At 48.5% G+C, this 17686-nt stretch overlaps 1 protein-coding gene across 9 annotated transcripts in view; it reads right to left on the minus strand.

Annotated features, from left to right (window-relative positions):
• The window catches only part of NR1H3 (nuclear receptor subfamily 1 group H member 3), a 218731-nt gene that overhangs the window by 74707 nt on the left and 126338 nt on the right, over nt 1-17686 (minus strand). For all 9 annotated transcript variants that reach the window (XM_069221646.1, XM_069221645.1, XM_069221649.1 and 6 more), the window contains 2 exons: nt 12557-12784; nt 2864-3139 (listed from right to left, as the gene is read on the minus strand). In XM_069221646.1, coding sequence (XP_069077747.1) covers nt 2864-3139; nt 12557-12784 — 504 coding nt within the window. The remainder of the gene's footprint in view (nt 1-2863; nt 3140-12556; nt 12785-17686) is intronic.

Genomic DNA, 17686 nt, shown 5'->3' on the forward strand with positions numbered 1-17686 from the left:
CTGCCTACCGCCGCGGTTTCTTGCGGGCGGGAACCGCCGTGCGAACCATGGCGGTAAGCACTATCGGGGCCAGGGAATTCCTTCCCTGGCACTGATAGGGGTCTCCCCCACCCCCCACTACCCACCCGAGTCCTCCCCCCACACCCTCCACCCCCCTGCAACCCCCTAGAGGTGGTACGAACCCCCTCCCCACCCCCACCCCGACATGCACATACATGTACCCCGACATGCACACACCCCCAACATGCACATATACACACCCCCTACACACACATACACAATGGGGACACATACCCGCACACATACATGCCGACATGCGCACCTGCCGAACAGCACACATTACCCATAGACACAGCAGCACCCCCCGCCCGCATACACGCACTCACACACCCCCTCTACACACTCACACGCACACCCCCATGCACGCCCACATCACACAACACCCCCCCACCCCCTCCCCTCACGGACGATCAACTTACCTTGTGCGTTGGTCCTCCGGGAGGCGACGGGAGCCATAGGGACGTGACCGCCAACAGAAGACCGCCAACAGAAGACCGCCACACAGAAATGTGGGTCGTAATTCTGTGGGCGGTGTTCTGCTGGCGTGGCGGTGGAGGTTGACCAGTCTCCACTTTCCCGCCGACCGCCAGTGTGGCTGCTGGCGGTTTTCCGGCGGAACGCTCCCAGCGGTCAGAATGCGCACAGCGGCACACCGCCGCGGTCGGCGGTCTTCACCGCGGCGGTAACTCAGCGGTCTTGCGAAAAGACCGCCAAGGTCAGAATGAGGGCCTCAGTCTTTCACAGACACCCATACCACACTATGAATAATTTTGTAGTACTCTGAGAAGCTGGGCAATGTATTTACTTTTATGCTAACTGCATTAAGGTAAGTACATCACCTGGACCCTTGACAGTGCACTTCAAAGGCACTTCCTAACAGCTTTCTAGAAGATAACTGCATTCTGGATATATCCCAAAATGGCTTCTGACCTGCGCACAGCAGGAAATCTGCTCTCCTTGCTGCTTCCGAGCATCTTTGTAGTGCCTTGGACAAATGCAAGTCCTCAGCCCTGAGGCTGCTCGACCTCAGCGCTGCGTTTGATATGGTGTCTCATCAAATCTTACTTGCGTGCTTGCAGGACATTGGCATAGGAGGCGTCGCTCTCTCTTGGTTTGCTTCTTTTCTTTCGGAGCATTCCTTTCAGGTCATGTCTCTCCCATATAGCTCTCAACCCCGTGCGCTACAGTATGGAATCCCTCAGTGCTTGTCATTGAGCCCTACATTGTTCAACATATACATCCAGCCTTTAGAACTTCAAGGCTTACGCTGGTATCGTATGCAGCCGCTACTCAGCTTGCACCTTCATTGTCTGACAACCCATTGCAACACTTGCAGGGGTAGACTCGATGACAAGCAACTGTCTATGCCTCAGTGCTAAGGCTGAGATACTTCTTCTAGGCAAACAAGCTCTTTTCTGGGGTGACCTCTCATGACCTTCTTCCCTCGGGCCGCCCCGCCAAACCTAATTACTCCATCAAAAACCTAGGAGTTTGGATGGATAACACCCTAGCCTTCGAGATCCAAGCTCAATCAGTTGTTGCCAGCTGCTTTGGACTCTTGAGAAACACACAACGCATCCTGGGCCTTTTGGTCCAAGCTTCCCTCAAACCATCATTCAGGTATTCATCTTGATCCGATCAGACTACAGTGACATCCTATACCTAGGAGCCAATAAATCCATTACGAAGAGACTACAGCGTGCTGGAAATGCTGCTGCTACGCTGCTCTTCTACCTGCCGGACGTTTGCTCTGCCTCAGGCCTTCTGCGCAGGTTACACTGGCTCCCTGTAGATAAGCGTATTCACCTTAAGACTCTCAGCATCGCCCACAAGATTCTTCATTCCCAGGGGCCCCAATCCAGCTTATCTCATTTTATCATCCTACATGCTCACTGCTTCCACCATTCTTCCTCGATCAGCAGACTCAGAGTGGGGGGGGGGCGTTCCTTCTGTGCCCTGGCCCCTTCTCTCTGGAATGTACTTCCACTCCCCATCAGAAACACCCAGAATCATTTACTTTTAGGAATTCTCTCAAGAGATGGTTTTTCTCTATCTAGCTTCTCTTCCCCCTCTTGGGGTGCTGGCTTCTGCAGGTGTGTATTCTATAGGCCGAGCACTGGGAAACTCCACAATTGCTACAACATAACATAACTTGCTCAGCTGGAATGTCTGTACAGCACCTGCCTACACGCGAGCTCCCCTCCTGGTGGAATTCCTTTGAAGGGAACTGTCAGAGAGCGGCCACTATTATCAACTTAATGCAATTACAAGTATGCTAAGTTCAGTGGTATTTCTCCTGCATTCACCCTTTTCCAATCCATTGGCGGAGGATGCAAAAATCCCTAAATTACCCTCAGTATCTCAATTGCTTTCTGTAAATGGAAATGTGGCTTTTTGCCCCGCCCTGTGCCTGTATACTCCCACGTTGCCTGGGCCATGTACTCAATGCTTAATTTGAGCTGGTGGTTTCCGGTGCTCGTCACGGGCACTTAATTGTCAACACCAGCACTTATGACAGTTGCCTTATGGTGGAGCTGTTTGTGTAGTTTAAAGAAAGGCAGAACAACAGATGATTATTATTTCAATTTGCAGTTAAACCAACTAATACCTGCTGCCAAGCCATTCTCACAGCTTTGGGGGCCTCGAACAGTCGTCAAACCTGTAGCAGTGGGATGGTTGGTAGTTGTGTAGGTCCTGTAATTGGCAGCACTGGAAGTGGAAATGGGTGGTACAAGCTGGGGTGGCCTCCTGAGGAGGGCCCTGGCACTCATAGTTTTACAAATTAAGCACTGCCTGTACTCACACTGTTCACGCATGCCCGCCTCCCGGCACTTCCGCAGCCGGCACTCCTGGCACTTGCGCCGCATGTACATGTCGATCTGGCACTTGCCGCTGTTCTTGCAGGTGTAGTGTGTGGTTTTGATGACACTGCGACGGAAGAAGCCCTTGCAGCCCTCACAGCTCAGCACGTTGTAATGGAAGCCTGAGGCCTTGTCCCCGCACACGCTGCACAGCTCGTTGCCCAGCATCTTGGGGGCTGGACCCTTCTTCCGCTTCATCGGGGGCCCATCTGCGGTACCTCGAAACATAAAGAGAGTAGACACATAAAAGTGGGAGCCGGTTAGCAAAGTACAAGCAAACAGTGTCACAGGTGAGGAAGGTACGGTTCACAGTGGTAGAGATGGATGACCAAGTGTGTGTGGTATGTCTGTCTGTGTGGTGTGTATGTGTGTGTGGTATGTGTGTTTGTGTGTGTGGGTGCGTGTGTGTCTGTGTGTGTATGGTGTGTGTGTTTGTGTGTGTCTGTGTGTACGTATGTGTGGGGTGTGTGTGTCTGTGTGATGTGTGTGTTTGTGTGTGCATGTGTGTCTGTGTGGTGTGTGTGTTTGTGTGTGTCTGTGTGTGGGGTATGTGTTGTATGTGTTTGTGTGTGTGTATGTATGGTGTGTGTGTCTGTGTGGTGTGTGTGGTAACAGACAGCTGAGGGAGAGAAAGGTCACTTAGAGAAAGAGAGGTGAAAGGGAGGGAGTGGTAACAGGACAGGCATGTTAGGAAGACCTAGCTGAAAGAGATGGGGTAAGATGGACAGGCTGAAATAAATGGAAAGCAGTTATACTCAATTGCTTGAGGCACCTAGTAAAAAGAGTTAAAATTTGAGACCAGATTCACAGTTTGTTTTGAGATTTGAAGTTTGTTATATTCAGTTGTTCACACTATTCTTACATTCTCCATACACAGTTCACTGGTGTATAAGCAGAATTATGGATGGTTATAACATGTGGTACATTCATACAATCTGTAATTTAATATTATTGAATTCAAAATCATATATTGTAGTTAATTATGATTAAACAGCTGAGGATACTCTGTCACTTTTTCAAGGTTGTAAGACTCACAACCCAAAAGAAAAGACAAAAGAAACAAACAGTGACATAACAACATACTGAAATTCAAAATCTTCCTTCTAAAGTTCTTAGTGGCCACAGAGTGATTAAGAAACTACACAGCTAGTTGAGTTCTTAAGAACAATTAATTAGATTGTATTCACATAATCATAACACCTTCGTAGAAGAACTAGGTTAAATGTTCTGTGAACCACCAGGTGTATATTTCAGATTCTTTCCCCCTATAGTGGACGGCCAGTGGAAGAACCTCGACATCAACTGTTATCGATAATTCTCATTATCGAGTAATGCGGCGCAAATAGCACACATTCTATGAAATTGTGGACAACAGTAAAACACTTGTGTTTTCAGCAGTATTCAAGGCCCATCAAAGGGTGTGAAAGTTCAGAACTATGAATGACAGTCATGTCAGTGCTCACCAGTCAGGTGTATACATCTAACGGAACAGATACGAGGGAGAATCACCATTCGGCAACACAAAGGTTTTTGCACAAATGTTTTAAAATCTAAACTAATAGCCAACATACTGTGATAGTAAGCGGTCTTTCTTAAGATTAGTAGGGGTGGGTGAAACTCGCGGAGTTTCACTCTGTGGAATTCTACGGAGTTACAGCAAAACATGAGTTTTACCACCAGCGGTCTTTGGTGGACCTCTTGTGGAGGAAAAACCTGAGCCTTCCCTTGACAAGCGTTGTGTGGTAGGAGTGGAATGGAGGGAGAGTCACTGTTTGAAAGCAGAGATGTACCAACTGGAGCTGCCTCTGCCTGGCCTTGCCCACTGCCCTTGTATCCACCTCAGTTAAATGTCTGGGATGGCTGCGTGTCCCGGAAGGACTGCTGCTGGTGTAGGAAGCCTTGTCTCTGGAAAGGTGATGGTACTTTGGCACCACAACAGGTCCTGTGTTTCCGAAAGGCAGACCTGGATGTAAAGGTCTGGAGGGCACCCACTGCTTCGGGTGTTTCTGTGTCCTTCCTAATCTTTTCTAACATCTCATCAAACTGCAGGACAAAAAGATACTCCACATCAAAGGGCACGTTAAGTAGGTTTTGGTGCGCAGATTCCCTGATCACCGCGTTCATTTGGGGGGCTGGGTAATTGTGAGTGGCCCTCACTACAATGAAAAGACCGCAGGCGGAGGAGGGTTTGGCGGTTCCGGACTATGAGTCGTACTATCTGGCGGCCCAATTACATGGCTGACCCACTGGATAGTGTGGAGTCGACTCTGCACGGGCGGGCTGGCCTCAACGGTCCCCTCATCTCCCTCAATTGGTAGGACTGCTATTGAAACTCACCGGACATGATCAGTCAGATACCCCAGAGGTGCTTGTCATTCATAAATGTAGGAAGAGATGTCTCCAAAAAACTGACACGGTACACCTTACTCACCTGACATTCCAATGACTTGGCTAGTATGGGTACCCTACAGGGTGGTTTGGGGGGGCATTGCATCCTGGATGGAGGCAGGGGCTACACAGCTGGGGGACCTGTACAGGGATGGGAGGCTGCTGCCCTTCAAGGAATTCAGGCAGGAGTATGATCTCCCACAAGGTCACTTTCTGTTACATCGTGCCGTTACCCACGCCATCCAAAAACTTTGGCACTCAGGAGGCACAGAACCGCGACCCCATGGAGTCGGCAACTATATAATAAACTCAGAAGGTATATATATGGCAATAATAGGACTATACGGGCAATCCATGTGGGAGAATTACGCCCCCTAGAGGACCTGCGAATGAAATTGAATTGGAGATCCCAATACCGGAGAAGTCCTGGGGCAGATATTAGAGAGAGCACCAAAGGTATTGTGAAACGCCTGGTTCAAATGAATAAACTTCATTGTAATACATAGGGCATATCTCACCCCTAGGCAGCTCCGCAAAACATTTCCAGGTAATAGATGCTAAATGTCCACGTTGCGGAGAAGCAGCCGTAGAGTTCATACACATGATGTGGACTTGTACAAACCTAACCGCTTATTGGTGTGGGGTAACGACTCATATGGCGGAGATCCTGGACTGAGATATCCCTTGCACGCCTGGCCACTGTCTCTTTCACTGGTTCCCCCATACTTCCAAGAATAAGGCCACTAGTACACTACAGGACCTTGCGTACATCCTGGCAAAGAGGGAAATAACTAGGAACTGGAAACGTCCCTCAGGTCCCGGGATAACTAGCTGGAAGAAGGAACTGGAGCAATGGGCGGAGTATGAGAGCTTAGTTTTACAACATGAGGCCAGGCAGGGCAGGGGTTCACCGGATCTAATGCAAATATGGGAACAATTGGTTGAAGCCCTGAAAGATAAGAATAGGCTATCCCTCAATGGGCCTAGAGAGCTCTTACACCTACCACCCACCAGGACCAGGACCTCCTAGAACAGAGTAGGGATCTGCCCATTGCGGAAGCTTGACCGGTAAGGCTACTGATATAGCATTCACCTAGCACAAATGTAGGTAGATGCATGCACTTACACAGATCGGCCACAAGAGGAAAGAGATCTATCAGGGGTGGCGGCATGGGAAGGGGGGGCAATGGGGGGGCTAAGGGCGATGTCCTGAAGTACTGTATGATTGTTGAGTTTTATGCTAAAACCATCAATAAAATCTGTTTAAAAAAAGCACGTTTTAGTGCACGTCTGGCCAGAAGGTAGATATTCAGAGCCAAGCATGATACCGCAGTCAGATACACGTTTATCCCACGGAAGGCAGCGTCCACATCATTCAACGCACAATTATATCCGCGATGGAACTTACACTGCCCTTGCCCACCAGTTCCTGGCCCATTCTCCTGTGCGCCTTGTGGGGGTATTTGATGAGTTATTTTCCTCCCACTGGTGGCGATCACACTGGGAGAGCACGCGGACAGAGTTGGGGGTTTGCCAATCTGTAGCGGACGCCATCACCACAGGCTTCCCTGCCAAGACAATACGTTTGTACTCCTTCTCCATGGGGCACGTCCAGATTCCTACGTCAAAGCAGCTTCCTCCCAGTCCAAGGAAGTCAGGTAGGACATGGCTCGGGGTCAGCCGAGGCTGGCTTGAACATTTCCCCACCAGTGGAGTGATCATCCAAACCTTCGGTGGTTCCTTGGAGCTCTTAGCTGCAGTTTTCAGCACAGCCTTAAACACAGGGAGACACTGCCTGCCCTCTCTGTCTTGGAAAGTGTTCCTTTGAGGAAATCATATTCTTGATATTGAAAAAAAACTAGACTTTCGTATTCACACGACACATTAGACTCTCCCTCCCCCAATGAATCTGATACTGAAATATTCATACCTTTCCCTTCGAGCTCTTGGGTCTTTTCATACCGATTTTGGTTGATGTTCCTTTTAAGCACATAGGGCCAGATGTACGAAATTCCGTTTCTGCATTTCCTAAACAGCGAATCCTAAGAAATCACTATTTAGGAAATGCCAAATGGGATGTACAGAAATAGAGATTTCCTAATAGTGATTCCTATGGACTAGTAATCGCTGTTAGAGAAACACTATTTAAGAAATGCCACAACATTGGTTCCTCTGAGCCTAAAGGCCCAGAGATGGGAATGCTTTTGCAAACACAAGGGTGTCTAGGAACCTACGGCCCTCCTTGATGCACCTAAAAAAAAGTGTTGCGCACGTAAAGCGCACCAATGTGCTAGAGGGATTCGCGTGCTACCCGGTACTTTAAAACATTTATTTTAATGGATTTTTAAAATTTGCACATGGTTACCGTCGCATTGGAGTCGATGGTAATAGCATTTCCTAAATGCACATTTCGCATTTAGCAAATGCTTTGTACAGGCGCTTAGAAAATCGCACATATGAAATCCCTCCTTGCGATTCCCTATTGGGCTTTGCACATCTGAAGAGGCAATCTAGCATAGCGAGATTGCGATTCGGTCCGTTAAAAAATGCTAAATCCTTTTGTACATCTGGCCCTTAATCTCATACGCAGCTCTATGTTCGCTATAAAGCGCTCTAATACAGCTCTGAAAACAATGTAAATAAATAAATACTTATCTCAGGGCACCCAAGTAAGTCACTGATTTCTACATACCTAGCGTCTTCTAAACATCCCAACTTTAAAAGATTGTATGGATCATTCATTCTCTGGCTGGTTGTGCGACTTAAATATACTTTGATTTCTTAATTAATCAGTTTTAAATATCTGCAGCGGTTTTGATTCAACATTATACTTTAACTGTAGGCAATTTGTTCTGAATTGTCTCTTCCAACCCACAGTTCTTCTGCAGGGAGAGCCTTCGACTAATTCAAGATAACTGTTCCATTAGCCAAGGAGGGCGTGACTGACTTTTGTGAGCGTGTGGCAGAGACCTGGGTCAGAGGATTAGCAATTTAGACCCCCCCACCTCACCCAGTCTCAAACCAACACAAGAGCTGAAGAAATCCTCAAGTATACACACAGAACTAGAGGGACACATGAAGCCATCCCATCCAACAGTGCTCGACAGCCCTCAAGGTCAGCCCTTCGATGATAAGCCACTACACTCTTGGTAGTGAGACCAACTCACAGGGTCAGAATGTAGCAGGCTGACGGAGGCCTAATTGATGCATTTTTACCATAAACCACAGTGAATGCAGAAGGCTCATGCTCGGCTGAAGCAGCACTGAGTCTCTGCGAGATCCACGTAACCGTGAATTGATGCTAATCACCGACGAGTTGACAGAACAAGTTACGTACCTTCAGTAACACTATTTCTGGTAGACTATCTGACCGCAGATTCCTCACCTTTTGAACATTCCCTAGGCGTCGGACTGGATCCGAAGGCGTTTTTGAGGTACCTCTGCATGCCGGAAGGTGGCGCTGTGCAGCTCTGTACTGGTGCCGGTCCACTCCAGAAATGATGCGCAAGAGGTGTAACGGTGCCTCTGCAGCATGCCGAAATCAGCTGCTTTCAAGATCGTCCTTGCTTCCAAAACTGTTGGCACCTCCAGAAGTGGAGCCGTAAAAACAAGTAGGTAGAAAACGTGCAGACTCCTAGACTCGGGATCTCATTAAAGGTCGAGTCTAACCACAGAATGGGGGGGTCGATGAGGAATCTGCAGCTACGTATAGTCTATCAGAAAGAGCTTTACCGAAGCAGAAGCAATGCATCGGTCACCGCTGGAAGCTCTGGATGGGGAAGGATGAGGGGCCTGCCGCCACTTACCCAATCACGGTTCAGGAGCCACCAGGACCTACAAAACCTGTGTATGCCACCTGGCGGGCTTGTCCAACAGGATGCCAGAGGCCATCAGTACCAACATCCTCGCAGTCGACTTCACTGATATGCAGGAGTGAGGCGTAAAGATCACCATCTAATCTCTCTTCCACGGGGGAAAGGCACAAACCCAAAATGTGTCCAGAATGGCTGCGAGGAAAGAAAGCACTGAGAAGTCAGGTGTGACTTGGGCACATTGGTAGTGAACCCCAAGGCTGACAGGATGTTTGAAATAATCTGGAGATGCGTGATGACACCCTGGGACGAGCCTGCCTTCAAAAGTCAGTCGTCGAAGTAGAGGAAGACCCCTGACCTCCAAACATGTACTACCACCACCAACATACCTTTCATGAACACCCCAGGATCGCTGGTGAGACCAAAGGGACGCACAGCGAACTAAAAATGTTTCTCTCCCACCACGGCCTGCAGGTAGTGCCGATGGGCCGGCAGGATGGGAATATGGAAATAAGTGTCCTGCAAATCCAACCCTACCACCCAGACTTCAGGGTCAAGAACAGACAAAACCTGAGCTAGGGTGAACATTTTGAACTTCTGTTCGCGGAGGAAGAAATTGAGTGGGCGCAGGTCTAGGATAGGCTGAAGGCGTCCATCCTCCTTGGGTACCAGAAAGTAGTGGGAAAAGCAATAATGTCCTACTTCTGGTGCATACACCATCTCAATGGCCCCTTGGGCCAAAATGAGTTGTTGCTTTTTCTGTTGCAAAATGGAGAAATGGTCCTCCCTAGGCCAGTGGGTGGATGGTGGAATGTGCGGTGTCGACAAAAGGAAGGGCAAGCCGTAGCCATTGAGGACAATCTGTAGAACGCACCTGTCTGATATTATCTCTTACCAACCCCAATATAACTGGTTGGTTCCGCCTCCTACTGGGTGGCTGTGCTCCTGCAGGGGTACACCAAAGGGGTTTGGAAGATGGGGCTGCGGGTGGGAGGGGCAGGGAGGTCAGGGACTAGGTGACACGCCAACCTTGGCTTTCCTGTGAAACTGGTGGGTTCCCTCCTGGAGTGGGATAGGTTGGTGGTAGGGAATGCCTCAGCCGAAGCCACGAAAGGAGCGTTGGAAGTGTTGTGGAAAGGCCCAGAGAGCAAACAGGTGCCCTATTCTCTTTGAAACGTTCAAGGGCTGAGCCAACCATGTCCCCAATCAAGCAAGTCCCATTGAAAGGCACGAGGATGTCCATCAGGGAGGACTGGATGTCACCCAAGAACCCAGTACAGTGTAGCCATGCATGGCAGCAGATGGCAAACTGGTACCTAAAGCATGTTCAGTGGAGTCGGTGGTGTCCTAGCCACAATGAGTTGTGAACTTGGCCCCATCACCACCATCCTGAACGGCCTGTGACAAAACAGGCCGAAGGTCTTCAGGAATGCCGGGGAGGACTTGCACCAGAGAGTCCCAGAGGGCATGAATGTAGGGGCCTAGTAAGCAGGAATGGACTGATGGGCCAAAGTTGCGGACGGGAATAGCCGTTTCCCAAATGTCTCCACTCACTTTGATTCCCTGTCAAGGGGAGTGGTAGGAAAATTGTTGGGGTTGCTCCACCTGGTGCAGGCCTGCCCCACAAGGCTCTCCGGAGAGGAGTGCTGCGAGAGAAAAGCTGTGTCACCTGGAGCAGGGCGATGGTGACGAGCAATTTGCCAGTTAACTGAAGGGCCGGTGCACGGTTTGCCCACACCCCCAGTAGGGTATCAGTCAAGACCTCATATTCAGGATGGCCATCCACAGAAAGAGGAGGAGGACATGGAAAACGCCTATGGTAAGGATCAGGAACAAAAGGCTTGAGCTGTGAGACATGAAAAACTGGATGAACCTTCCAAGTCTGGGGTTAACGTAGCAGAACAGCAACAGGATTCAATAACTGAAGTATTCGAAAAGGGCCATAAAAGCGTGGTTTGAACTTGTTTTGAGAAAAACAAAAAGGGAGAAATTTAAAAGAAAGCAACACCGGTTGGTACGATGGTGCAGCTCAACGACGGCTATCAGCCTTTCTTTTCATAGTTTGTTTAGAAGCCAATAGAGTGGAACGGATCAGGTCCTGATTTGGAGGAGTCGTCGCACAAATGATGTAACCTCAGGAACAGGAGGCAGCACACGAGGTATAAAGGAAAATGTCTTTGGATGGAAGCCATAGGTGCAAAAAAAGGGTGTTGATCCTGTTGCACTATGCACTGTATTATTATATGAAAACTCAGGTAAAGAAAGGAAATCCGACCAGTTACTTTGAGTGGCAGAAACAACATAAATACTGTTGGAGTTACTGATTCAAGCATTCAGTTTGACCATTAGTTTGTGGATGAAATCCTGATGAAAGGTAGACATCAATATGTAATGAGATACAAAAAGCCTTCCAAAAACGTGACACGTATTGGGGTCCCCGATCTGAAATGATTACTTGTGGAAGGCCATGTAGGCGAATGATATCCTGCATGAATATATGACTCATTTCTTTGGCTGTAGGCAATTTCTTTAAGGCTGTGAAATGCGCCATCTTGGTAAATGAACCAACAGTTACCATAATGACATGATTCCCTGAAGAAGACGGTAATGAACAGATGAAATCTGTAGACAGGGTGTGCCATGGAGCAGAGGGAACAGGCAGGGGCATCAATAATCCTGCTGGCTTGGTCCGAGGTGTCTTGGTTTGGGCACATACAGGGCATGATGTTACATAGGATTCGGCATTGGTCTTAAGTGTAGGTCACTAAAAAGAAAGTAGAAGCAACTCCTGTGTCTTTTTAAATCCACGATGTCCAGCTACGGGGGAATCATGGCACATCTGTAAAGCCTCGGTCTGTACTTTCGGCAAAAATAGTGAGTTTTGATAATAGAAGCAGTGCAACTGAGAGGAAGGGGTATGATATGTTCCATCACAACTTTCCTGAGGAGACTTAGAGTGTCATGCGTCAGGCTGCCACAAAACACTTTTACTCTCGGGTTCTGGCGAGGTGTTACTCGATAGACAAAAGGGTTAGGCCGGCAGCTCTCACACGTTGTGGAATCAGACTCAGTCCCCCACCCTCAGTGGTGCTGCCATCCAAAATCCAGCAGTCTTGTTGGTATAACGAGTCCTACAACAATTGCAGGTACCACAGAGCAACTAAATGCTTACAACATGACTCAGGTTCTAACAGAGATATCCAGTTGTGTGGGATCAGTGCCACACGCACGATCCAGGAACCACGTGTCGTGTCTACTTCAACCTAAATACTTCCATATGAGAACTTTACTGCAGAACGAAAGTACAACCACTGGAGTTACAGCAAAGCCAGAGTCTAAATGCCCCGGAAGAGCATGAAAGCGAGCTGTGGTGGTAGAAAAAGTACAAAAGGTATCTAGCACATATGAGCACACCAACACACAAGCGTGGGTTACCAGCTGGCTCTGGGCTGCAGAGAGAGACTGCGGAGTCCTCATCCTTCTCAGACACACTCTCCATGGTCGCCCCATGGTCTTCAGCTGGAAAGGCAATGGAAAGGACACTACCGGGGCTCCCACAAACCAGAGAAGAAACATTCTGTAGATGGCTGTACTCTGTGGCGGGGTCCAGGGTGCTGGGGTCCCTCAGGCGCTGAGCAGCAGACAGGAAGTGATGACTCCCACCTGTAGAAGAGAAGAGAAGAGTCCAAATTCAAGATGGAACCCACAAAGCACCAAGAGCCTCTCACCCAGCAGACACTTGAAGTGAGGAGGGAGAATGAGTCGTTAGGGTGAGTGAAAATGAGGTGTTCAGGCAGATAGAGAAACATACCACAAGGGAAGAAGAGGAAACAGCATGAAGACAAATGTGTTAGCAAGGCATGAATGGGTGAGTGAAGGAACAGCACAAGAAGGGGAGGGCGAATGTGCCATGTTGAGTGAGTGAGGTAAGAGGGTGGGGTAAACAGCAGCGGACACGTGATGTGGAATGAGGCACAAAGAAGATGTTACAAGTATGAATGGGTGAGTTACAAGAATACTGAGGGTGAATGAAGCATATAAGACTGAGCTACAAATGTCAGAAGAAGTGAAATAGTATATTTGGTATGTGTATGTGGGTAGGTTGGAGATAAGGGTGTGTGATATGAGGGGAAGAGCGGTGTAGTGCATAATTACTGCAAATAATACAGGAGGAGGGGAGATGAGTGGGGTATGAGGAGGCCTGGTTAAAAGAAACTGGGTATGAAAGGACTGGGGTGAATGACGTAAGAACAGAGTGAGGCACAAGATGATGAGTCAAGTAAGATGTGGGTGTGAGGTCTGTAGCGTGAAAAAAATACAGACTGAAGGTGACACACATCAAACTCAATCACCAAAGAGCTGCTCTTCTATTTGACACCATACCAGAACCCTTCCCAGGCCCCACCAATCGGCCTAGACATCTAATCAAGAACTTTGCAAAGGTTACAACCAAGAGTGCAAACACTCCCATTTACTATAAAGCTAAATTCCTAACCTGAGAGCCAAACACTCACCTGCTCTGATGGCCAAAGAGACAAACAAAGAGCCAAACACTCATGTGAACTAAAAAAGACAAGCACACAACCACAGACCTAAAGACTCACCTATCTATGAACCCAAAATACCAACAACCCACCTACCCACAAAGAAATAATACCAACTACGGGCCAAAACACTCCAAGTAAGTAGTCAAACGCTCATGTTAAATACAAAAAACGAACACACAACCACAGACCTAAAGACCCATCTATCTATGAACCCAAAATACCAACAACCCACCTACCCACAAAGAAATAATACCAACTACGGGCCAAAACACTCCAAGTAAGTAGTCAAACGCTCATGTTAAATACAAAAAAACAAACATACAACCACAGACCTGAAGACTAATCCAGCTATGAACCTGAAATACTAACAACCAACCTACCCATAAAGAAATACTACCAACTAAGAACCGAAACACCAGAATTTAGGAGCCAAACACTCACATTAAGTATGTAAATGAAACGCAAACATGCATCCAGCCACAAAGCCATACTCCCAACCAAAGCCAAACTCCCTACCAAGGTCTAAACATACTCACAACCAAAGAACCAAACACCCATCAGGCCACCTACACAAACCACCAACTTAGGACCGAAACAGTCACCTAACTATAAACCTAAACACACTACCAAGGATCCAAAAACACACTTAATCTTGGAGCCAAACACCTAAGGACCCCAAATATGCACTTTTCTATGAAGCTAAACACATATTAAAAACAGATCTAAAAACTTACGTGGATAAAATGCCAAACCTCCAACCACCCACCTGTCCATAATACCACACTTCCAAATATGGACCCAGACACTCACCTATGTGGTCAAACACCCAACCACCTACATAACAACAAAAGCCAACTGCCAACTAAGGAACCAAATATTAACTTAACTATAAAGCCCAACATGCTTCAAACTATGACACCAAACAAAGAACCAAGGGCCCAAGCATAAGCCTAGTTAAGGAGCCAATCATGCACTCAACTATACCGTCAAATCATGGCCCAAAGGACCGAAACACTCACCTAACCATGGGGCCAAAACCCCAACACAGACCCAAGTATACACCTAACTATGAACCCAGACACAGAGCCAAGAACCCAAGCATGTGTCTTATTAAGGTACCAAACGTGTACCCAGCTATAATGCCAGAGTTCCCAAGGAACCAATCCTAGTTAAGCAAGTCTAACAATGGAGCCAAAAACTCAACTATGGAAACAAACACAAAACAAGGGTCCAAACATTCACATCACCAGGAAGACAAAGCACCTCCCAGGGGACGAAACACTCAACCATCAAGCCAAACCTGTAACCAAGGTCTATTGCAATAAAACTCCTCTGCATGGCCTTGTGAAGTTCTGCCCTTTTACATGCTCTGGCATTTCAGCCCAGTGGGCACAGATACCATGCTCCCATTTCACTTGACTTTGAGGCATCCCAGCTGGAACGTGGTGCCCGAGGGTAACCAAAATGCACTGTCCTCATCTCATCAGTGGTTACTGTGCTCTCTCCCACATCCGTGTGAAACTGGGAACATATTTCAGTCAGTGGCACAAGCTGTTTTACCTATGCTACTGTGCCCCAAACAAAATTCTGCACTGCTCCCCCTAACTATGATGTTCTTTGCCTTCAGTCTGTCTGGGAGACGCAGGAAGGGTTCCTGTGTTGAATGCTGGAGTGCGCATGTGTGTGGTGAACATCCAGTGAGTGCTGGAGTAAACCTGACTCTACACGTGTGTTGCACACAAAGGTGGTCTCCATTTGCACTTTAGTGCATGTACACATCTTCTGCCCCCCTCGCTGCAACTAGGTGTGCACGGGGGGGGTAAAAGGGACAGCCACCTCATTCCTAACTGTTGTGACCAGAGAGACTCTCCCTTTCCTGCCTGTGACGAACACTCCCCTGGGAAATGGTGACCAGGCGAGTCACTCTCACGTCCAATCCAGTCAGGTTAAAACAGTCTAACGGGGGACGCTGAAGCAGGAAGTCGCAAACAGTTTCCAAACAAGGGGCGAATGTACCATCTACAAATGGAGGTGTCCTTGGACCTCCCCTCATTGGCCAGGCTTGGCCACAAGAGGAGGATAAGTACTGGTCTCCTCAACAAGGACTTTCTCCAACCTTTTCCCTCTCACTAGGTTAGAGTAATTTTTGTGTCACGCATGGTCCATTTCCTCTTCGTTGGCAGTCACTGCTCCCAGGTGGTCACCACAGTCCCTGGCATGGGCTGTGCCTGCTCATTTCCAGAGTGGGCCAATCCTGCTCTCATACCTGCTGGCCAGGAATTGCAAACCTTGAATGGAGAGACCAGGGCTGCTGAATGCATATGCTGGAAATCCCTCACATGTCTGTTCACTTCACCGCAGTGGTGTGGCGAGGATACCTTGGACTCTAGTGCAAGTACTGGGCCCCAGGAGTACTTGATGGGTAATATAGTACTGAAGGAATCAGGGCTCTGGGCCCCGGTGCGACTGCACCTGCTGCACCACTGAGACCTCATTTCCCAGCCTCATTATAAAAAAATTCAGTCTTGGAAAACTCCACTTTATATCTTCCACGGTGTTTTGTACATTAATTTGTGACAATTATTTTCTCTTTTAAAATACTGCATGGTATGTTTTGCCTTTAATTATTCATTTTTGTGTTTTACTTGCCCGCATGAGACACAATCCAGCCGTTTCCTTTACATTGCACCCCCCCCTGCATCCAGCTCTCAGCAGCATGATGGCTCTGCAACACCACTTTCTTAACTTTCTATCAGCTCACTTTCTTCAACACAGAGACCTCGTCCAGTCACCCAGCAGTAATGAGTGAAATGCAAGTAGATGCAACAGTGCTGAATTTGTCCCAGTGTTTGCCAGTACTGGGCTCAGGCACTGGTACTTATTTACAAGAGCCCACCACATGGTGGTGCTGTCTATCTAGTTTTGACTAGAAAAACATCAGTCGAGTGTACAAGCATTCAGTGTACCTAAGAGTGATATCCCAGGCCACGCCTACAGTTTGGGGTGACTGGGAATAGTCCAAAATGCCACACCTGTACACGCGTGACGGTTGTAGGTAATGTGGGATCTTGACAGCACCAGCAGGTGCTGTGAGCAGTGCCCGCTACGGAGGCCTCCTGAGAAAGCTGCTTGGTCCTGGCACATTTTTTATACAAATTAAGTACTGACAGGGGAAAGCAGTGCTGTGGGGCTCTAAAAAATGAAGGCGCTACACTGCATTTAGTATGTAAGTTATTTAGAACAAAATGTGCCCATGGGGTCTATATATTGGGCAAGCCGGTCTCTATCAATTAGCTGATATTCTTAGAAAATACTTTTTTCTTCCTATTTTATTTTCTATTTGGTAGCCTTCATGGCACACTGGGCACACGCCCTTAGGATCTTCATGCAGGACAGACTGCTGGCAAAAATCTTTCCGGTCACGCTTAGAAGACTTAGGGAGTCATTATGAACACGGCGGTAAACGCCACAGTGTTCATGCTGGCGGTCTTTCATTAGACCCCGCACCCTTGAGACTGTGGCAGCCACATAAAGAACATTGCGCTAGGCCGGCGGGCGGAAACAGTGTTTCCGTCGGCCGGCCCAGCAGAATGCAGGGCTGGGACATGGCAGTGACCTGCGTGACGGGGCACTGCACAGGGGCCCCTGCACTGCCCATGCCAAGTGCATGGGCAGTGCAGGGGCCCCCGTAGGGGCCCTGGAGCACCCCTTCCGCCAGGCTTTCCCTGGCAGGGGAACCCGCCAGGGAAAGGCTGGGGGAGCGCTGCCCTGTCGGATAATGTAATCCGCCATTGTCAGGCTGCCTGTGGCGGTAGCCTGGCGGTGGCAGAGGGCCGCCACAGGTGACCCTCCCTGTGTTAATTATATGGCGGTTCAGACGGCCATGCCAGTGGCGGTCTTTTCCGCCGCCGCTGGGTTCGTAATGAGCCCCTTAATGCGGCTACCAGCTGGGTGAGTAGTGACACACAGAAGGAGTGTGTGTAACAGACACCCGGGTGTGGAAGCTGATGGTGAAGCA

The sequence above is a fragment of the Pleurodeles waltl genome, chromosome 3_1 (genome assembly GCF_031143425.1).
Source record: "Pleurodeles waltl isolate 20211129_DDA chromosome 3_1, aPleWal1.hap1.20221129, whole genome shotgun sequence".
Lineage (NCBI taxonomy): Eukaryota > Metazoa > Chordata > Amphibia > Caudata > Salamandridae > Pleurodeles > Pleurodeles waltl.